We start from the raw sequence: 22,985 nt of genomic DNA on the forward strand, positions 1-22,985 counted from the left end.
ACCCGGCTCCCTGTGGGCTTTCATTTGTTTTGTTTTTGAGACAGGGTCTCTCTGTATAGCCTTTGTTATCCTGGAACTCACTATATAGATGAAGCTGGGCTTGAAATCACAGAGATCCTTCTGCTTCTGCCTCCTGAGCTCTGAGATTAAAGGTAGGGATGGGTTTTTAACTGGTTGGACTCAGATTCCCTAGAGAGACAAGACCTTCCTCACTCAGGTGATAGCTCCCCTCCATCACTTTCTCATTATTTTACTCTTCTCACCCCCCTCTCCTGTTCAGGGGTTACTGGATGGCTCCTGGGTGCATCCCTGGCTCTGCAGCAGCTGGCCTCACTGTTTTCTCTACCCATGGGTTAGTCAATTTCCTGTTCCTACGACCAAATACCCAAGAGAATCAACTTAGAAGGAGGAGAGGTTTATTCCGGGTCCTGGCTTATGAGGCTTTGCTCTGTGGTGTGTGGTTCTGTTGCTTTGGACCTGTGGTGATATGGAACATGAAGGTGGGGAGTTCTGGGAAGACAAAAGTATTCATCTCCTGGTAGCTGGGAAACAGGATGAGAGAAGGGACTGGGGACACAATGAGACAGAAACGGTGGACCCATCTCTCCTGTGGAACTGGGTTCTGTTCAAATCTGTTAAAACTGGGCTGGTGGGATGGTTCACTGGGTTTAAGGTGCTTGCTGCTAAGCCTGATAGCATGAGTTCCATCCCTGGAACCCACATGATGGAAAGAGAGAACAGCTGTAATTCCATAATTCCAGTTATAGTTGATTCCCTCCAAGGGCACTGCACACAGATTGTCCATAGACATACATTCAGGCCAAACACTCATGTAAATCAAATTAAACAAAATCTTCAAAAAATTAAATTACGGGTTGGGGATTTAGCTCAGTGGTAGAGCGCTTGTGCCTAGCAAGCCCAAGGCCCTGGGTTCAGTCCTCAGCTAAAAAAAATAAATAAATAAAAAAAAATTACTACTGCAAATAATAATAGTGAAAGAAATGAAAATGAAGAAAGAAAAATGTCTACACCATATCAGGCTGGGTGTGGTAATCCCAGTACAGGCTGAGGCAGGAGAATTTTAAGTTCCAGGCCAGATCACCTAGAAAACAAATGAAATGTACTGGGTGGCAGAGGGCTTGCCTGACGTGTAAGAAGCCCAGTTCAACACAAAACAGTCAACACAGAAACAAGGGAAAAGGTTGACGGCCTCTGAAAAGGTGAGTGAAGGATTTCTCTTTCCTTCCTTCCTTCCTTCTTTCCTTCCTTCCTTCCTTCCTTCCTTCCTTCCTTCCTTCCTTCTTTCCGCATCTTGACAGACTTCACAGCAGCTCCAGGGCCACCTAGCTCCAGGGTCTGCACCTGCTCCCATCTCCCTTAGAGCTCAGCTCAGGGTATCACAGGAGCATCAGTTCCTAGAGGTCATTTGATACACCTCTCCCCCTCTAGAGGGAAATGGATGTTAGACTTCTGGCCCTAGGGCCCAGTTATAGCCCAGGCCTTGAGCGCCTTTCAGCTAAGAACCAGAGACCTTTTCGTTAGAACTCAACAATCCTGTTCTGGAGATTCTTCTTCAAAGAAATCAGAGGCCATATTGTTATAACTGCCTATTCTTTTTTCAGTTACCACTGGCACCTCCCCATTCCACTCCCCCCCCCCCGACTTGAGATGGGGTTTCGTGTGTACCAGGTGTCCTTACACTCTCTAGGTAGTTGAGGATGGCCTTAAACTTTTGACACCTCCCCAGCCTTCATTTCCCAAGTGCTAGGATTACAGGCTGGTGCCACCACACCTAGTCTATTGGATAGGAACCCCAGGCTTTGATGAATGCTAGGTAAGCACTCTTCCAATTGAACTATATTCTCTCGCCCTGTTGTTAACCTTTTGGTGTGTCTAATTTATAAGTTACATTATCCCAGCTATATATGGACAGGATAAAAGAAAAAAAAAAAAAAAAAGGTCTATGTGTCGCTTGGTGCTATTAAGTACTGTCAGTGTTTTCGGGAACCCGCGGGGGACGCTGAGCGTGTTCATGACTGACACCCCAGCAGTGAACAGGGGGTTTTAAAGCAAGAACCCTTTGTAAGGCCAAAGCACGATGGTTTGTTGAGTAAAGTTGGCTGCTGCTAATCTGACGACCCGAGTTTGATCCCAGGGACCCACAGAGACGGAGGAGAGAACCAGCTCTTGCATGTTGGTTCCTGACCTCCATGTTTACTGGTGGTACATACACAACATAAATAAACCTAAATTTCAAAAAAGGTGGGTGGTGCCTGAGGAACACTCTGGCCTCCACACATACATGAACATGCATACACGAAATCAGTGGGGAATTAAGAAGGAATCCACTAGGAGCAGGAGTTTGAACACAGTCCCCACAGACAAGGGGAGGTAGATGATATAAGTTTGAATCCATTACTTTTGTTTTCCTCATGGTGCTGGGAATCTAACCCAGAAGAACTTTGTGCCTTCCAGGCAAGCTCTCTCCCATAGATGAGAGCCCCAGGTCCCAGCGGGACATTTTTGAAAGCTCAGAGAACAACGTGGAAAGCCAGGGCTTGTGGTAGACATGCTGGGGTGGTGAATTTCTCAAGTGATTACAGGCATGGTGTAGGAAACATGCACTTTCATGATTTTTAAAGAACAGTGTTGTTTCCTTAATCTGTCTGGGACGGCTTATGGCCAAGCCAACAATTTAATAAGCAGACACACAGCAAAGAACATGTCAGCCTTTGGTTGTGACGACTTGTCGGCTCTTGGCAAGTCTGTTGTGGGTTACTGAGCGGACAGCACCCCCTGCAGGAAACCAATAGCATGCAATATTACTGCAGATTGCAAGTTTACTGCAAACAGCAATTTCTCTAATAGCAAACACTGCACGTCCACATCTCCTGCCTCTCAGGTGTTGCTTTTGCCTGGATTTTGTTCTACCCTTAAGTCCCATCTCCCCACAGGAGGAGAGTATCTGTGTTCTCTAGGAGGCAGGATCTGTGTTCAGAGCCCATGACTTCCCAGTTCCGGGTTGTGTTTTCCACAGCTAGGCAGAGCAAGGTTAGCACCAGAACCCCGCCCTTTCACCTTCCACAGATGTCTCAGCCAGTGAGAGTCCGGACCGCATTACGTGACAGTAATGTGACAGTAATGACAGGCTAGGTCTCCAGATGTGACGACGATACCATCAGATATGGGAAGAAGCTGCTTCCACCTGACCAAGAGTGGCTGGCTGTGTGCGGGCCTGGAGAACACAGTACCCAGACAGCCGCCGGGTCAGGTTAACTGGATACCTACCTTAACTGCTGTGGTCATCTTACAAGGCAGGTATGAGCCCAGGCTGTGCCTGAAGGGCAGAGACCAGTTCAGTGGTGTGAAAGGTGATTCACTGGGTCAGGAGGGGCCATGGTGGGAGCTCAGGACAGCCTGACTCCTGACCTTGTTTCCTTGTTTTGTTTTTCTTTCTGGTGGATTTTTGGGGTGTGTTTACATAGGCCAAGCTGCCCATGGCTTTCCATTAGGAGAAGCAGAGTGGCAATGGAATCTGCTCAGTCTTTTCCTTGCTTGGGGCCTGTCCATCACCGAATCTCAGCTTTGCTTCTGGAATGGGATTGTAAGCATCTGCCTGGAGCGTCCTGGCAGCCCTCAGTCCACCCTTGGGATGCTCCCCACATGTCATGCCTCGCAGCGCTTAAGATGACACCTCTTCCTCCAGGCTATGAAGACTTTGTTCAGTCTAGGGCCTTGTCAGCATAGCAGCAGAAACACTCCACCCAGATACCAAATCCTCGTAGAGATACTTGAACCTCAGAGTTCTGATGGGCTGTGGTTCACGCAAGTACACTCTATTTTTCTTTCTTTCTTTTTGTACTTGGGGGGAGGGGGCGGTGGGTAGAAACTCTGGTTTCTAGAGTTTCCACTTGGTACAGTTATAGGGCATCTTTGGCTTATCTGTGGATTAGATAGCCCAGGAGTGCTGAAGAGGGTCCCAGATCTGGTACTGATGTTATAGATGGTAATGAACCATCATATAGGTGCTGGAACTCAAACCCAGGTGTCCTCTTATACAGTAGCAAGTACTCTTAATTCTGAGCCACCCCTACCCTTTGTATAAAATTTTATTTTACTTTTTTTTTTTGAGCTAAGGATCGAACCCTGGGCCTTGCACTTGCTAGGCAAGTGCTCTACCACTGACCTAAATCCCCAACCAGTGTATGACTGCAGGCCAGAAGAGGGCACCAGATCTCATTACAGATGGTTGTGAAACACCATGTGGGTGCTAGGAATTGAACTCAGGACCTCTGGAAGAGCAGTCAGTGCTCTTAACCTCTGAGCCATCTCTCCAGCCCCTCAGTATTAGTTTTTAAACTTCTCTTTTGTTTCAAGAGATGATTTCGGGGTTGGGGATTTAGCTCAGTGGTAGAGCGCTTGCTTAGCAAGTACAAGGCCTTGGGTTTGGCCCTCAGCTCTGGGGGGGGGGGGGGGGACAAAATATCAAGAGAGGACTTCTTTGTATAACTTTGGCTGTCCTAGAACTCGCTCTGTAGACCAGGCTGGCCTCAAACTCACAGAGATCTGCCTGCCTCTGGGATAAAAGGCTTGTGTAACCATGAGCTTTTATATTATAAAATAATGTCACCTCACTGGTCAGAGGTGGTTCATGCCTTTAGTCATAGGCAGTGGCAGGTGGATGGATCTCAGTGAGTTCAAGGCCAGCCTGGTCTACAGAGTGAGTTCCAGAACAGCCAAGGCTATAGAGAAACCCTGTCTTGGGGAAAAAAGAAACTGTTATCTCAGGAAAGGTTCAGAGAGATGGCTTAGTGGTTTGGCACAACCCAGGTTTGATTGCCAACACCCACATGAGTGGCTCATAACCATCAGTAGTCTAGTTCCAGGGGATCTCATGCCCTCTTCTGGTCTCTTCAGGTTAACAGTCATGAAGGTGGTGTGTATACGATACGATGTAGGAAAAACATTTATATACATAAAATAAATCCAAGTTTTTTTTTTAATTATCTCAATCAGTAAAGATAGGTTTATTCTTAATTTTTGAAATAAAACATATTAAATTACTAATAACTATTTACAAGCAAATGCTAACTAATATTGATAACTAACATGAAAAAAGGAGATTTTTTTTTTTAAATATAAAGGAAATTTTATAATGTACAGATAAGTTGAGACATGTAAAGTTTTGCCAGGCTGTTTTCTCAAGTTACTTCCTATGCATACACTTCTGAGCAGACCCCACTGTGATTCTGAAGTTTTCTTCGTTTAGCTTAAAAGATGTTTCTTTCCAAGAAACTGAACTTTTCTTTCAAATGCACCTGACCGAATAGGAGAATTGGGCTCATAGAAGGGGTTCATGGCAAACTTGATATACAGGTCATAGACGTCGGTGAAGAAGTTCTTGATTCCATCTTCTTGCCTCATGTCATGAAGCATGATGAATCTCATGTGCCCAGCAGTGACAAAAGCTGATACAAACCACTCATTGAACTTGTCCACCGTTTTCAAGTACATGTTGTTGGACAGCCACATGTTTTCATCAACCAGGTCCAGGGCGGCGTGAGCTATGAACTGGTTCAGGTGGCGGTGTTCATCTTTGGGTTCTGCTTTCCCAGCTGGCAAAAACTCCATTTCAAAAACTGGATTATCATGGTGGCCAACAATTACAAAGTAGAAGCTTCCAGACATTGTCTTCTGTAAATGTACAGTTCCTGTAGTGAGTCACTGGCAACAGAAACACCCAATAAATACATGAAAATTTTTATTTATTTATTTATTGATTGATTGATTGATTGATTTGAGACAGGGTTTCACTCCCTAGCCCATGTTAGCCTTGAAATCTCAGTCCTTCTACCTTAGCCTCCTAAGTGCAGGTATTACAGTCATGAGCCACCATTCCTAGCTATAGTTAGTAACATTTTACCCTTCCCCCACCGATTTAATATACCTCTAGCATATAATAAATTTGCATATGCATTTCCTTTATCTTTGGGTTTTGTACTTTTTATGAAACAAATGGAAAGCTGCTCATCATTTAGATCATTTCAATAGGTTCAGAAAATAAATTTGACAAAAACCTACCATCTTTCATTAATTAAAAACAGAAAAATAGCCAGGCAGTGGTGGTACATGCCTTTAATCCCAACTCACAGGAACAAGAGGCAGGTAGATCTCTGTGAGTTCGAGGCCAGCCTCGTCTACAGAGTAACATCCACGACAGCCAGGGCTACACAGTGAAACTCTGTCTCAAAAAACATAACAAACAAAAGACCCAAGAAAAACACAAAGAGAAGGGAATTTCCTTAATCTGAAAAAGTACACCACCACCACCACCACCACCACCACCAAATCCAAAAGTAAGTATACAATTAATAGTCACAGACTGCAGGGCCATGGGAGCTCACACCTGAAATCCCAGCACTGGAGAGACTGGGGCAGGAAGACTTCAGCAATTTGAGGCCACTGGGCTGCACAGTGAGTTTCAGCCAGCAAGGGCTAGACTCGGAGGTGCTGTCTCTAAAAACAAAACAAAAACAAAAACTACAAGCTAAAAGCTTTCTTCTCAAAATCAGAAACAAGGCAAGATCAGGCCTCTGCCTTTTGGCTAAGATAAAGTTTAGGAACTCGGGAGAGTGCCTCTCTCTGCCACTTCTGTCCGCACCGTACTGGAGATGTCAGCCAGGGAATAAAGCTAATGGAAAGAATTAAAAAGCATTCACACGCTGGGCAGTGGTGGCGCACGCCTTTAATCCCAGCACTAGGGAGGCAGAGGCAGGCGGATCTCTGTGAGTTCAAGGCCAGCCTGGTCTCCAAGTGAGTTCCAGGAAAGGTGAAAAGCTACACAGGGAAACCCTGTCTCGAAAAAAAAACCAAAAAAAAAGCATTCACACCATACAGTCAAAACTGTCTGACATTGATATCGTATACATAAAATGCCCTATGGAACCACTTACAGGAAGGTTCAGTAAGGTTACAGGAAACAAGGTCAAGACAGAAACAACAGCTGCATTTCTCTAGACTAGCGTAGACTAGCGACTAATCCAGGAGTGACGGAGGAACAGAACAAGGGACAATCACTTGAAGTATTTTCCAGCCAAGAGCACTGGCTGCTCTTGCTGAGGGCCTGGGTTTCCAATGAAAATCCCTGAAGAATTAAAGAATTTAAGAATCTGACCATTCTTGAAAAGGTACAAGCAAATCACGGCAGGGGAGCCCTTTTCTGCAACGGTGTAGTCACTGTTAAGTTGTCTGTGTTCCAGTAAACAACCACCTGCCTATGCTTATGCAGATAACACTAATTAGACTCTGGGGTCTCTCTTTCTGTGTCACACACACACACACACACACACACACACACACACACACACGGCCAGTGTGTAAAGGTACTTGTCATGTATGCACGGTGACCCAAGTTTAATTCCAGAACTCACATAAAGGTGGAAGGAAAAGCCAGGTTTGGCTTGGTAGCACGTTCTTAATCCCTGAGCTCAGGAGGCAGAGGCAAGAGGATCTCTTGAGTTTGAGCCTCGTTTGTCCACAAAACAAGTCCCAGGACCGCTAAGGCTACATAGAGAGAACTTGTCTCCAAAAAGAAAAGAGAAATAGAAGGCTGAAGGAGAGAACTGACTCCATAAAGTTGTCCTCTGACCTCCACACATCTACAGGCACTCACACTAAATACAAACACAATAATAGTAATTTAAAAAATGTAAAGACATGAAACTAAAAAGGGGAACTTATCAGGAAGAAGGGTTCAATGGGAGTGGGGTGAGAGGGTATGAGGTACATATACACATGTCAAAGGAACTTGTCAAAGGATAATAATATTAAAAAAACACAGAGTGGAATATCATCCATGTTTATGGATTAAAGATGGCAATACTCCTATAGACCTACAGACTCGAGGTCGCTTCTTTCCAATAGCCATCTAACTTATTTCTGAACTTAACCACTCAGCTGCGGAAGTAATGACAGAGTGGTGCTGGCCTAAGTTACGGCACATCAAAATGACCAATGGGATAAGAATCCATGAAATAAACACGTACATTTGCCATTTGATGTTATTATCTACCTTTAAAAAAAATTTTTTTTTAAAAGGTGTTACATAGTCCAGACTGGCCTCTAACTGTCAGAAGACGGCTTTGAATTTCTTACCCTTCTGCCTCCCCCTTTCCAGTGCTGGGATTATCCACTTAATTTTTTTAAACTTTATTTCCGGGGCTGGGGACCAAATGCGAAGCCTCGGTGCTAGGCAAGAGCTCTACCACTGAGCCACACCCCATCCTAAGTAAAACAAAGCACACACCCATTAGGGGATCAAACGGTACCTCCCCGGCCCCTCCCCGGCCCCTCCCCGGCCCCTCCATTCTTCCCTCTCCAGCTCGGGGCTCTGCGCTTTGCTACAGGGTCTTGCCGTCACCCGGACCGGCTTAGAACTCGAGGCGATCCCCTCAGGCGCCTGAGCGCCGGGGTTAAGGCGAGCGCCACTCTGCGCAGTGTGGGTTCCGGGACTATAAATACCTCACCTAAGTAAGCCGGCTTCCGCTAGTTCAGGAGAGCTGGGGAAGGGGCGCAGCGACCATGACCCGACCTGAGCGTCCAGCTCACAGCCTAGCTCCGCCCCAAAGCGGCAAGGCGGCCGACCGAGCATGCGTACACGCTCGCGCCTGTCAAGGAGAGCCCGATCGGCCCGCCCTGGCTGCCATCTTGACTCAGAGAGCGACGGGAGACTGCGCATGCCCGCGACCCCGCCAAGCGCACGGTTCCCCCGCCTGGCTCTGGCCGCCATCTTGAATCAAGGCGTCTCGGACGACTGGGCATGCGCCCATGTGTCGCGCGTAGGGATTTGGCCGCCATTTTGGGTCTGGGCATGGTAGGACGTCGGGTGTTCGCGGACCTTGTCGGGCTCTTACAGCTTCGCCTTCTCCGCATGAATACTTGCCGCTGTTGTCGCTGATGTTCACTCGGAGGGGTAGAGAAGCGGCACGTGGCGTGAGAGGTGGAAGAAACATGCCGAGTGAGGCGTAGTTTGAGACGACATCGGTGCCAGAAAGCAAAATGGAGGTTGCAGCGCCAGGCGCCTGTGTCCAGTCTGTGGGCCTTATTCGTGGGCGGAAATGCGTAATAGGAGGAGGATGGTTTAGGGAGCAGTTCAGCTGGGGTTTGTTTGGTGTTGATTTTCATCTCGCGCTCTGCTTTTTCATGTGTATGCCTGGTTTCTTCACAGTTTTTTCTTATGTACTTACTACAGATGAGACTTTCCTGGTGATGGCATTCTGTATCCGTTTTTTTGCTAAAAAGCATTGACTTCTCTCTTGGGGTCCTAGGATGACAAAGATGAAGTTTGGCATTTCTGCTGAAAACAGTAATCTTGGTGCCCTACAAAAGAACAAAGCAAAGTAGCTCTCGTGCCTTTCGTGGCTTTTGTTTGTTTGTTTTGCTTTTTGTTCTTTCAAGACAGCGTTTCTCTTCTTAGTTCTGGAACTCACTTTATAGACCAGGCTGGCTTCGAACTCAGAGATCCGACTGCTTCTGCCTCCCCAGAGCTGGGATTAAAGGTGTGCGCCGCCACCACCGCCGCCGCCGCCGCCGGAGGACTGGGCTTTCGGTTTTTAAAGAAGGTGTGTCAGGACCCAAACTAAGGCAGGAATTTCACTGGTTTTTAACAGGTGGTGACTCTGTCTTTTCCCCATTGCCTGGGGTCTGACGTTCGTGATTGGTTAGTTTTGAAAGACTAGCCAAGGGAAAAAGGTAAAGGGGTCTGTGCTCCAGGCAGCAGGAAACTCGGGAGGGGAAAAGATGTGTGGTTTGTGTAAAAAAAAAAAAATACCAAGTGGGGGAGATTTATGGAATATTGGTCGTTGGCAGACTGCCTGCCTTTATTAGAAAAACAACATCAACAACACCTCTCATGTCTCCTTTACTGTCTTTCAGATACCTTCGCACTTCTGTGTAAGCAGAGTGCTTACCTACCTATTTCAAACCCCTTCAAACTTGAAGGCACAAAAAAGTCACTGTGGTCACCTTGATGGGGATGGAAGTTAGGAAAATGTGAGTTAAAAGTGCATTCTACAAGGCTTCAAGTATCATTTGTTTTTTGCTTTTTAGAAACAAGGTTTCTCTTTGTAGCTCCGGCTGTCGTGGCATAACGGCCTGTGTATGTAGACTAGGCTGGCTTTGAACTCAGGAGGTCTGCCTGCTTCTGTTCCCAGAGTGCTTGGATTAAAGGCGTGTGCCTATCACCAATTGGCTTCAGGTATCATTTGAGCCATATAAGGATGAATATGTCAGCTTTGAGCAAGCTGCTCACAAGCTTACATTAGTGAACCTGACTACTGTTTTTACCTCCGATTCAGAAAACTTTATCTCTGTATGTGCCTCCATAAGTGTCTATGTTCATTTGTCAGAGCACTTTTGGGTGTGTGTGTACTTGTATGGAGGCCAGAAGCTGAAGTCAGTGTCACCCTTTGTCTTGGTTTTTGAGACAATCTCCCTGTGTAGCCCTGACTGTCTTTAAACTTATGCTTAACTTGAGAATCTTACCAAAAGTTTTACAGTAAGTTGTTGAGATGCTCAGAAATAAGTGGATTATATGCATTAAAAACACATTATTCGGGGCTGGAGAGATGGCTCAGCAGTTAAGAGCACTGGCTGTTTTTACAGAGGTCCTGAGTTCAATTCCCAGCAACCACATGGTGGCTCACAACCATCTGTAATGAGATCTGGTGCCCTCTTCTGGCCTGCAAGCATGCATGTAAGCAGAACACTGTAAACATAATAAAAATAAGTAAATCTTTAAAAAACAACAACAACACATTATTGAATCTTCATATATCCCTGTGGACTTTCAGTCAACCTGAGAATATATACAAGGAGAGATTATTTTTTCTGTACCAGGTGTCATAAAGGCTTCTATAGGCACCTGAGAGTCATGAGGCCATACACAAGTGAAATAAACCTTTCCTATGTAGTACATGTGGAAGGTCTTTCAGCAATAAAACCAGTCTTCATGCTCGAGAGGATTCACTCAAGAGAGAAGCCTTATACCTGCTCAGTTTGTAACCTTAGCTTCCCCCAGTCATCACATACCACTGTCATCTGAGAAACTGTCACAAATCAGACTGAACTGTGTACCTTCCTCTCCAGAGGTTAGCAGGGCTACAGCCTCAGTGTCTCATCTGCACATGAAGAAGCATGTAGTTTCCAAACACAAACACATGTGACATGTTAACATCTGGATTGTTTCCTTTATCTGCTGTCACATTCCAGTGCCATGTGCAGGTAAAGATGAGTCATTTGTGTGTTCATTAAAAATTTTTAAATGTCTTATGGTAGCTTAAAATTTGTGCCTGACATGTATTAAATAAATGAATGGAACTGTTAAAAAACAAACAAACAAACAAAAAACCCCAAACACATTGTTGAGCTGGGCAGTGGTCCTTTGATCCCAGCACTCAGGAGGAAGAGGCAGGCAGATCTTCAGTACATCTAGGGCTACACAGAGAAAAAATCCTGTCTCTAAAAACTACAACAAAAACCTGTTGAGCAAAATAAGTGAATTAAAGACACAAGGCCATTAAAGTCAATCTTGGAAATAAAAAGTGTAGCCATACAAATATACCATCAACACTAAACTCCAGTTTAGGCAAAGACAAGAATTAAAGAAAACAGTGCCGGTCATGATTGCTTATACTTTTAATCCCAACACTTAGAGTTTAATCCCAACACTAACTACCCTTGCAGAGCATCAAGAACTCAATTTAAGGCTGGGGATGTGGCTTAGTTGGTGGGGTTTGCACAGCTCAAATGAAGGCCCGACTCCCAGTACAACGTAAACCCAGGCATGGTGGCATACTCTTATAATCCTAGTACTTAGGAGGTAGAGGCAAGAGGATCAGAAGTTAAAGGTTTTATACTTGTCTACATAGTGAGTTAGAGTTGAGCCTAGGCTTTATGAGAGCCTATACCCTAAAACAAAACCTCGTGGAGGCGAGGCCACCAATCTGGACTATAAATAACCAGCCATTGTTTATAAGCTCTTTTAATTAACTTTATTGAATAGCCAAATTCATAAGTTAGCACAGATCAAACGATTGTTTGCATGAGTTACAAATGACTTTTTTTTAAAAACAGGAATAAAACAGTGAAAATTACAATCTGTAAAAAGGAAGAAAAATCTTGTTTCTTAACATTTCAGAGAAGCGAGACTGAACACAACACATTGAAGATCAATACTTAGTTATGATTCGAGACAAAGGACTTAATGTTACAATATTATACACTACTTTACAAAATTAAGTTTTCTATGTAAGGATTGTGTTTCTAATAGTTAAAACTGTGAAATCACATTTGGTGGTCCCCTAGATAACAGCTGTTATGCATCTCTGATTAGAAGTTTAAATCTTTTATTCTAATTATTGCAAAACAGTCTATTAGACTCAATACATTACATTAAATTAAAATATATGCAAGCTAAAATAAATGGTACTGCTTGAGTGAATATTAGTATGTCAGACTTAGAGAAACATTATTTAAAAATTCTAGAAATTAGAAAAATAGAGACTTTTTATGGTCGAACTGCCATGCTCAGATTTATATATCAAGATTACCCTTGTCTGTTACTTTAGTAGTTGTAGATTTGTAGAAAATTCAAGGATCTTTCATAATTTACAACTACAATAAAAAAAATATGGCATAGTGTAAATATTAGTTGCTTTACATCAGAAAGTAATACAGGATGATAGGATGGGTAGTGTCTTACTGCCAAAACAAAACAAACTAAAAAACACATTCAGTATTGCAAAAAATAATTATATCAATATTCCATAAAGGATCATTCTCTTACCTAGAGAATGAAAATCATGAACCCTAAATAGTTATGTTTTTATAACTGTTATAAAATTACTCTGGATTGCACATTACATGATATCTAAAATAAAATTTAAAGTAAATTTGTGAAATATACTAACCAAGCAGGTGCTAGCTAATAAGGGTCAGACTCACTCACTCAGGGAAGGACTGAGGCACAAGGAAGGTTTCCCTAGGAGTGCAACATTTCCCTCTGGAAGATTCCTTACTACGAAGAAAGAACCTACAAATACCAACATTTAAAAATCACATTAAAAGAGAACTTTAGGTCAGGTGGTGGTGGCACACGCCTGTAATCCCAGAACTCGGGAGGCAGAACCAGGCAGATCTCTGTGAGTTCGAGGCCAACCTGGGCTACCAAGTGAGTTCCAGGAAAAGCGCAAAGCTACACAGAGAAACCCTGTCTTGAAAAACCAAAAAAGAGAGAGAGAGAGAGAGAGAGAGAGAGAGAGAGAACTTTAATTCATTTAAAGGAACATCAGTACATAATGGCTGTTTCTTAAAAAGAGGGAGAAATTATATAAATTTAATTGGTTATAGTTTGAAAAGTGCTTCTCAATAAATGAAGCTGCTTTCAAGAGAAATTCGGTTCAGTGTACTAATATTTTTAATCATCTTTTTGGAGACAAAATTTGGCTGGTCTTGCACTTGCTATATGTAGCCAGGGCTAGCAATTCTCTGGCCTTGGCCTCTCAAGTACCAGGTTAGGGGCATGTACCATCATCACGTCTGGCTTGGAATTTAAAAAGAAACTTAACACTGTTATTCTCATGAAGCACAGTTATTCGGAAGCAGCTGGCAAACAGTAGTTGTATACTCCAGGGACCTGCTGCTTCCCTTCCCAGGAGTTCAAGTCAGCCCATGTGGGTGTAAACCTGAAAGTTACTATTTCATTGGTGATCACGTGAGACCAGGATTGTAAACACAATTCTAACCTATGAAAACAAAAAACAGAAAAAAAAAAAAAAAATCTCTTCTTTAAGTATTACACATATTACACACAAACATCATTGAAGAAGTTCATACAAGACAAGGTGAACCTGTGAAAACTAAGCCAAACTCTTTTAAAAACACATCACAGCACTTTAAATACACATGGATAATTTACCTGTTTGTAAACAGAAGCCATCTGATAGTTTGACTGTAATAATCCTCTAACTGAATCAAAACAAGCAGTCTTTAGAGCATGTTCAGAAATCAAGTTTCTTTTATAACTTTAATATGATGAATTTGTACAATCTTAATATCCACCAACTCAAACAGCAGCATTCATACTTTAGCAGGTTTTAACATCCCAGAATATGAGTGGCTTCCAATTTAATTACTAAACTCCTTAGAGAAATATTGATGCACTGAGACAGCATTTACAGAACCTTTAACTTCTTTCACTTTTATTTTACCAAATACTTGAACTTTTTATCAGCCACAGCAGAAATGTCCCAAACAAAAACCCACTCGGAATCCAGATAACCCAAATTCCCACCATTATCATCTCCAGTCCCGATATATTTATGAAGACCGCTCTAATTCTACTCATGGCAGAATAAAACAGCAGCAAACCACCTAATTACAGTTTTCACTGCAAATTAAAGTGACTTTGTTCAAGTAGAGAGAATACTGATGACTTTAAAGCTTGACAGTTCCTTTATACTCTTCCCAAGCAAGACCAGAGCTGGTTTACTCCAGTCTTTGTTAATATGATCCCTTTCCTTCCTTAAAAAAGGGTGGGGGCAGGGCAAGAAAAATGTAGAGAGAATGATTCTAGCTTTTCTACAGTCTATTGACTTTCAGATTTTCCAATTTAAAAAGGATCATTATTGATAGATTTGAAACTTCCCTGCAACACTTAGTTTTGTGAGGTTTTTAAATGTAGCAGCCAAAAACTCAGAAAAATTAAAAAAATGAGAACTAGAAATGCAGAACACGGAAGTCTTTATTTTATAAACTGTACTCTGCCTCTGCAGTACTGTCTCATCTCAATCCGAAACAACTCGAACATAGTTGGCAGCAAAGGGAAAAAAAGGCTTCCAATCTATTTTGATTTGAAAATACAGTATTTTGGAGTTGCACATCTGACTCTCTGCTGTGGTCCTTTATTTGCTATAGTTGTTGAAATCACAGTGAAACATCTTAATCATCACATTTGTTCACAATCTGAAGGAGGAGAGAAGGTACTGCGTTCTCAGGAACTCTGCACTGATTCCTCAGTAGCACCAGGTCTCTTCACTTGTTCACTTGCTGCTGTATGTGCAGGAGGAATTCATAATAAGACAGTGCGGATTCTGTTCTGTCTTCTACCAGGTTCTGAAGGAAGGCTGCTTTCATCGGACTTTCCTCCCTTAGAAATAAAAGACAAGGATGTTCATGTACGTTAGATACAGAAGATAGGCCATGGAATTGATTTACTGTGGTAATTAAAATAATTTTGACCACATAAATAGCTATGCCTAGGGGCTGGAGAGAAGGTTCAGTAGTTTAGAGCACTTGCTGCTCTTACAGAGGAGCTGGGCTCATTTGGTTTCTAGCACCTACATGGTGAATCACAATGGCCTCTTAAGTCCAGTTTAGAGGAGCCAATGCCCTCTTCTGACTTCCAAGGGTACCAGGTATGCACATGGTAGACATACATACATATAGGCAAAACACCTACACTGTGGAATATTATTTTAACTAGGCAAAGATGTGTTACATTTGTTTATGCTCAGAAAATAACTTGAACTGTGTAAAGGTGTGTTACTTTTGTTTATGCTGTTTAACAATGTAAGGATAATGTGTTTAATTATGTAAATATGTTTTGCGTCTGTTTCATCTTGCCTGTCTAAGGTACCTGATTGGTCTAATAAAAAGCTGAACGGCCAATAGCTAGGCAAGAGAGGCTAGGTAGGGCTGCCAGGCAGAGAGAACAAACAGAAAGACAGAAAGAGAGAGACATGTCCCAGGGCAAGAAGCCAGGCAGGCAACTGTCAGTAAGCCAGACACAGAGATAGCAAGAAAGTAAGAAAAGGTAAAAAGCCCTGAGGCAAAAGGTAGATAAACAGAAAAAGGTTAATTTAAGTTAAAAGAGATAGCCAGAAACAAGCATAAGCTAGGCGGAGCATTCAAAACTAATAGTAAGTCTCCATGTCATGATTTGGAAGCTGGCTGGGTGGCAGACCAAAAGAAAAGGTCTGGTACACACCTATCCTGGAAGTTGTTTTTTATATTAGGCTGGCCTCAAACTCGGATATTGGCCTGTCTCTGCCTCCTGAGTGCTAAGATTAAACGCATGTACCACCACGCCCAGTGAAAGTTTAGTAATTCTAATTGGTTATCATGAATAGTTGATGACTTTTTTTTTTTTTTTTTTTTAATTTTTGGTTTTTCGAGACAGGGTTTCTCTGTGTAGCTTTGCGCCTTTCCTGGTACTCAATCTGTAGACCACCAGGCTGGCCCCGAACTCACAAAGATCCGCCTGTCTCTGCCTCCCAAGTGCTGGGATTAAAGGTGTGCACCACTACGCTTTTAGGCTAATGACTATTTATTGAAAAGAATTAAATTTTATTCTTCTATATTATTTTTATTTCATTTTATTATTTATTTTGGTTCTCCAAGATAGGGTTTCTCTGTGTAGCCCAGGCTGGCCTGGAACTCCACTCTGTAGACCAGCATTCCTGAGGCAGAGGCAGGTAGATCTCTGTGAGTTTGAGGCCAGCCTGGTTTAACAGAGCAAGTTCCAGGACAGCCAGGGCTGTTACACAGATACCTAGTCTCAAAAGAGAGAGAGAGAGAGAGAGAGAGAGAGAGAGAGAGAGAGAGAGAGAGAGAAAGAGAAAGAGAGAGAGAGAGTCTCATGTAGTCCAGGCTGGTTTTAGACTCATTCTAGCTGAGGATGAACTTAAACTGATGCTCCTGTCTCTACCTTTGGAGTGCTGGCCTCACAAGCATGTGCCACCATGCGCTGTTTTAGATTGAACCCAGAGATGCTAAGCTACATCCCCGACCCTCCTATGCTCTTTTAAAAGGTTTACTTACAAATTAGGTTATACACATACTGAACATGTCCTTGTAAGGCCAGACATTAATTGACATATTAAAAAATCTGACTTACCTGATTACATAGAGTATTGGGAAAAATGGCCTCTGTTCTCTAAGCCACGAGATGAAAGCTATTGTTCTGGCAGATTCTGGTGTATCAAGTTCTGGAAGGTCGGTCTGTTAAACAAAACTCCAATTAGTGCTATTATCAACTGTGTAGTCTGAAGCATTCTTTAGATTTTAAATTTAATAATCAGCTGATTTTGTTGAATAACCAAGTGACTATTTTAGGCTTTGAAGGAATTTTTTTTTTTCCAGAGCTAAGTAAGGATCGAACCCAGGGCCTTGCGCTTGCCTAGCAAGCGCTCTACCACTGAGCTGAATCCCCAACCCCTTAAAGTAATTTTGTCTCTTGCAAATACTCCGCTTTGCTACTGCTGTACTGAAGTACGTGAATAGATGCGTTGTGTTGTGCTGTGTTGTGCTGTGTTGTGTTGCAATAAAGTCCTAATACAAAACAAGTGGCAGGCTCTTGGACCTGGTTTGTACAGTCTTGATCAGGAAAACCTCCCGGCTCTTCACTTCATAATAAAATTTAGAATCAACTGACTCATCTGGGTAGTTATTACTAATATGACTGTTTTCTTACTTCATTACTTAAAATGCCTAGTCATCCAGTCCAGTAGTTTTGCTCAAGAACTAAAGTATTCTGTCTGCATGTATCCCTGGCTGCCAGCAGAGGCACCAAGGGTTGGGGATTTAGCTCAGCGCAAGGCCTTGGGTTCGATCCTCAGTTCCAAAAAAAAAAAGAGAAGAGGGCACCAGATCTCATTATAGATGGTTGTGAGCAACCAGGTGTTGTCAGGAACTGAACTCAGGACCTCTGGAAGAGCAGCCAGTGGTCTTAACCCCTGAGCCATCTCCCCAGCGCCCCCTAGCTATAATCTTAACATCTAAGTCTTCCTAAATATATGAATCCTGAGGACTGAGGGACGCAGTGGGTAAAGGCACTTGCTGCCAAGCCTAATGACCTGAGTTTGAAATCTGGGACCCACTTGGTAGACAGAAAGAACCAACCCCCCAAAATTGTCCTCTGACTCCACACTTGAGCCTTGACATGTATACCCCCAACTCCAATGAAGAAATAGATAAAAATTAAAAACATAAATACACGAGCTCTTTACTGCCATGACTGCAGCCACAGAACCCATCTGTATGAAGCCTACTGGTACGTAAAGTAATTAAACACTCATTCCAAAGTTCAGTACAGACTTAGCAGTAGGTACTGAAAAAATAAGATAATTTTAACTTCACAATTTAAATGCTAGAACTTTGTAAGTGTTCTTGTTAACTCCTTTATAAGGACATTTCAATAATCAATAGTAATCCAACTGAAACTGACCACCACATGTTATTTGTTATATAAAACAGTGTGGCCATACACTTAGTTTTCATTCCTGTGCAGCTTCTGGTGTGTTTTGTTTGTTTTTGAGACAGGGTTTTACTTTGTAGTTCATGCAGCCTCAACTCAGAGATCTGCTTGCCTCTGCTGAGATTAAAGCTGGAGGCCACCACATCTAACACCAACACAGCAACTTTTAAAGAACCCTGTCAAAGATCAAGAAATCACTTGCCCAAAGCACAAAAACCAAAAAGCTGGTACATAAGCTCACTGGTAGATCTGATGCTTGCCTAGTGTGTGCAAAGCTCTGGATTCAATAATCCTCGCTAAAATAGGAGGGTTAGTAGAGGAAGAGAGAAACAGAGACAGATAGACACACAGACACTAATGTCATGTGCAGCAACCACAACATTTGGGGGGGGGCATTAACTAAATTCTATGTTTTCTTTAACTCTTAAAAAATTTATTATTGTGGGGCTAGAGAGATGGCTCAGTGGGATCTTCCAAAGGATCCAGGTTCAACTCCCAGGACCCACATGGCAGCTCACAACTGTCTAACATCCTCACATAGACACACATGCAGGCAAAAATACCAATGCAAATAAAAAAAATGATCATCGGGCTCAGTAGTTAAGAGCACTGACTATTCTTCCAGAGAGTCAAGGTTTGATTTCCAGCACCTACCTGGTAGTTAACAACTATGTGTAACCCAGGTTTCAAGAGACTGATACCCTCTTCTGGCCCCTTTGGGCACCAGGCATGCACAAGGTACACAGACACACATGCAGGTAAAACAACCATATACACACACATACAAAATACATTACAGATTTGATTGTTGTGTGTATATGTGCATGATGTATACACGTGGGGAAAATGCCATAGTGGACATGTGGAGGTCAGAGGACAACTTTGTGGAGCTGGTTCTCCCATTCACCCTACATGGGTTCTGGGGATCAGATCAGGTAATAGCATCTCATTGTGGCTGGCCTAGAACACAGAGAGATTTCTCCTGACTTTGCCTCCTGAGGGCCACCACGCCTGGCTGAGAATTACCATTTAAACACTTAAGAAATGACAGACAGCTGATGGTGGTACATTTTTGCAATTTCAGCACTTTGGAGGCTGAGGTAGGAAAATACTGAAAGACAAGTCTAGCCTAGTCTACATCATGAGGATCCAGGTGAGCCAGAGCTACGCAGTAAGACCCTGGCTGAAAAGCATCTTAAGTTTGGTGGGTTTGTTTTGAGATGGTCTCACAATGTAGCCTTGGCTGTCCTGGAACTCCCTATGCAGACCAGGTTGGCCTGGACTCACAGAGATCCACTGGCCTCTGCTTCCTGAATGCTGTAATTAAAGGTGTGTGCCACCACACTCAGCCACAAGACCTATCTCAAAAACAAAACCAACCAAATCAAACACACATGCACGTGCCCACCCATGCCATTCCATTCTCAGGAGAGGTAGGATGAACTTGTATGCCAGGTTAGCGTGGGCTGTATGCAGCATGTCCTGTCAAAAAACTGAGGGAAGAGGCTAGAGATGGCTGTTTAAAGAGCATGTATTGCTATTGCAGAGGACCCAGGTTAAAATCCATCATTCACATGGTGCGCGCAACCATCTATAAGTCCAGTTCCAGGGGATCTAACACCCCGTTCTAACCTCCACAGGCACCAGGCATTCATGTGGTACACACATTTACATGCAAACAAACATTCATACACATAAAATAAAAACAATCCTAAGTCTAACCAAAATACTATTAGAAGACAAGATGAGCCAGGTGGCAACAGGCAAGTAGTTCTCTGTGCGTTTCAGGCCAACTGGTCTACATAGTGAGTTCTGTAGTGAGGCCATACAGTGAGACCCTGTCTAAAAAACCCAAACCCAACCAAAAAAAAAAAAAAAAAGATGAGCGAGGCTGAGGCATAAGGCTCCCTCCCTCTGAGTCCTAGGATCACAGATAACCCTGAGCAACGCAGCAAGCCCTTGCCTAGAAACCCACCCAAAGCAAACCATGAAACGAGCACCCACAGTTGGAGAGAGACGCCATCTGTGCGGATAGGCACTCTGGGAGCAACTTGAAAATGGGGGTTATGTTTTTGTCATATTTAAAATGTGCTTTAAATTTCCTATGATTACCAACATAAAAAGCTTACCATCATCTGTGGAATTGATGCATAGTTTTGAACTCCCAGAACTTGGCTGAGAAAATTCTGTGCACAATTTTTTCCAACCCAAAGCATCAGTACCTGCAAACAAGAATATGCTGTTTTGAGAGGCGGCCTAATAGTGAGTCTGGTACCTTTACCACTGGTTGTGTTTAAAAAGTCTAAAGGATAAGCATGCTTAGCGAGACGTATAGAGAACTACCATACACCGTGAAACTGGAGGGTACAGGGAGAATGGCCAACGCCAACATACGGATTAAAGGCAGCTGAAGCCAAGTGCTAAGGAGGCTCAGTAGCACACTGAGCTCATCAGGCTGAGTAAATCCACTCACCGAGCCTGCATCCATGAGGAAAGCTCCATCTCTGCTCAACTTCTCCACTGAAAGCTGAAGAATGGGGGGCTGAGGTATGGTTCTGTCATTGATATTGAGTGCTCCCTGAAGAAGGAAGCAAAGAGTGAGGTTTTTAGATACAGGTAACACACAGACACAAAATATATATATTTGCATATGTACACGTATATGGCACGTGTTCACATGTGCCTAGGTACATGGGCATATATGTGTGCGCCTGTGTACAAGCTCACAATTGATGTTGGATGCCTTTTACTTTATTAAGGGAGTCTTTTGCTTAACCTGGAGCTCACCAATTCCAGATAACTAGCTAGCCAGCTTGTTCCAAGGATCTGCTGCCTGTCTTCTGAGTGATGGAATTACAGCTGGCTGCCATGCCTGCTTACTGTTTTTCATGCCTGCCCTGTTTTTTCGTGTTTTTTTTTTTTTTTTTTTTTTTTTTTTTTTTCTTTTTTTGGTTTTTCGAGACAGGGTTTCTCTGTGTAGCTTTGTGCCTTTCCTGGAACTCACTTGGTAGCACAGGCTGGCCTCAAACTCACAAAGACCCGCCTGCCTTTGCCTCCCGAGTGCTGGGATTAAAGGTGTGCGCCACTACTGCCCGGCAATTTTTTTTTTTAAGATTTATTTTATTTTATTTGTACACAGTATTCTGCCTGCATGTGTTCCTGCAGGCCAGAAGAGGGCACCAGATCTCATTACAAGTGGTTGTGAGCCACCAGCTGGGAATTGAACTCAGGACCTCTGGAAGAGCAGTCGGTACTCTTAACCACTGAGCCATCTCTCCAGTCCCTGCCCTGCTTTTTATGTGGGTTCTGAAATCTGGTCCTCATGCTTCCATAATAAACATTTTATCCTTTGAGCCAAACCCTCAGCCTCAGTGCTTTTTGGAGAAAGGGTCTGATATAGCCGAGGCTGGCCTCAAACTTTTTTTTTTAAGATTTATTAATTAATTTGTTTGTTTGTTTGTTTGTTTGTTTGTTTATTTATTTATTTATTTATTTATTTATTATGTATACAGAACAGGGTGCCAGATCTCATTACAGATGGTTGTGAGCCACCATGTGGGTGCTGGGAATTGAACTCAGGACCTCTGGAAGAACAGTGGGTGCTCTTAACCTCGGAGCCATCTCTCCAGCCCCCAAACTTCTTATATAGCTAAAGATGATCTTGAACTTGATTGTCCTGCCTCCTCCTCTTAAATTTTGAAATTACTGGCATGTGATACCGTGCCCAGCTTTTTAGAGCTACAGTTACATGACAAATGTAATTAAATGAATTTGACTTCTCAGACCTTAGACTTTAGTTAGATGAATCAATTATCCATGGCAAAGATGGAGTAATATGTATATTAAACAAAGCCACTGTGCCTCTAATAACTGAAGTCAAATTCTGATCTGTGTGTGGCCAGAAGTTACTGGCAGGTGTCTTTCCCGTTACTCTCCATTTTATTGTTTGAGACCAGCTCTCAATGAACCCAGAGTCAACCCAGTGCTGGCCAGCACTGCCCAGGGATCCTTCCGCCTGTTTCCCAGTGCTGTGGTTACAGACCCATGCTGTCCTCTCTGCTTTCACACCAGCGCTGGGGAACTAGCTCAGGTCCTCATACCTGTGCAACAAGCACTTTCCCAGCAAATCATCTCTCCAGTCTAGTCCCATCTTTTTTTTTTTTTTTTTTTAATGTGCATTGGTGTTCGGCCTGCATGCATGTCTGAAGCTCTAGAACTGGAGTCACAGACAGTTGTAAGCTACCATGTGGGAGCTGGGAATTGAACTTGGGTCCTCTGGAAGAGCAGCCATGCTCTTAAGTTGCTGAGCCATTTCTCCAGCCCCCTTTTTAGTTTTTTGACCAGGTCGTTAGGTCCAAGCAGGCTGCCAGCTTTCTATGTAGCTGAAGGTAACCTTGAACTTCTTTTCTGACCCTCCTGCCTCCATACCCCAAGTGCTGGGATGGCAGGTGTGAGCCATCACGATGGGTTGATGCAGGGCTCAAGAGGGGCCAGGTTTCATGCATGCTGTGCAAGCATTCTACCAACTAAGTACACCCTCAGCTCCGGTTTTTGGTTTGGAGAGAGCCAGGCAGGCCTGGAACTCCTTGGCTTTTTAACTATTATTAAAAGAAAGAAATTCAGTGACTATATATAACACATTGTGAACAGGTAAGCGACAGTAATGAATACA

At 43.2% G+C, this 22,985-nt stretch overlaps 2 protein-coding genes across 3 annotated transcripts in view; both read right to left on the reverse strand.

The window, feature by feature from the left end:
- Positions 1-5,013: 5,013 nt before the first annotated feature.
- On the reverse strand, positions 5,014-8,719 carry LOC118589351 (trafficking protein particle complex subunit 2-like). 2 transcript variants are annotated; one of them, XM_036196574.1, is made up of 3 exons: positions 8,526-8,719; positions 6,407-6,516; positions 5,014-5,724 (listed from the first exon to the last, which is right to left on the reverse strand). In XM_036196574.1, the coding sequence occupies exon 3, from the start codon at positions 5,686-5,688 to the stop codon at positions 5,266-5,268; it is 423 nt and encodes a 140-aa protein (XP_036052467.1). In that variant the 5' UTR covers positions 5,689-5,724; positions 6,407-6,516; positions 8,526-8,719; the 3' UTR covers positions 5,014-5,265. The 2 variants fall into 2 exon arrangements, with proteins under 2 accessions (XP_036052467.1, XP_036052466.1); XM_036196573.1 differs by lacking the exon at positions 6,407-6,516.
- Positions 8,720-14,045: 5,326 nt separating this feature from the next.
- Sec24a (SEC24 homolog A, COPII coat complex component) overlaps positions 14,046-22,985 on the reverse strand; it is a 60,006-nt gene continuing 51,066 nt past the window's right edge. Inside the window, exons 20-23 of the mRNA XM_036196636.1 lie at positions 20,787-20,891; positions 20,443-20,535; positions 16,955-17,058; positions 14,046-15,205 (exon numbers count right to left, since the gene is read on the reverse strand). Coding sequence (XP_036052529.1) covers positions 15,091-15,205; positions 16,955-17,058; positions 20,443-20,535; positions 20,787-20,891 — 417 coding nt within the window. The 3' untranslated portion in view covers positions 14,046-15,090. The remainder of the gene's footprint in view (positions 15,206-16,954; positions 17,059-20,442; positions 20,536-20,786; positions 20,892-22,985) is intronic.

Source organism: Onychomys torridus, chromosome 8 (genome assembly GCF_903995425.1).
Source record: "Onychomys torridus chromosome 8, mOncTor1.1, whole genome shotgun sequence".
NCBI classification, from domain to species: Eukaryota; Metazoa; Chordata; class Mammalia; order Rodentia; family Cricetidae; genus Onychomys; species Onychomys torridus.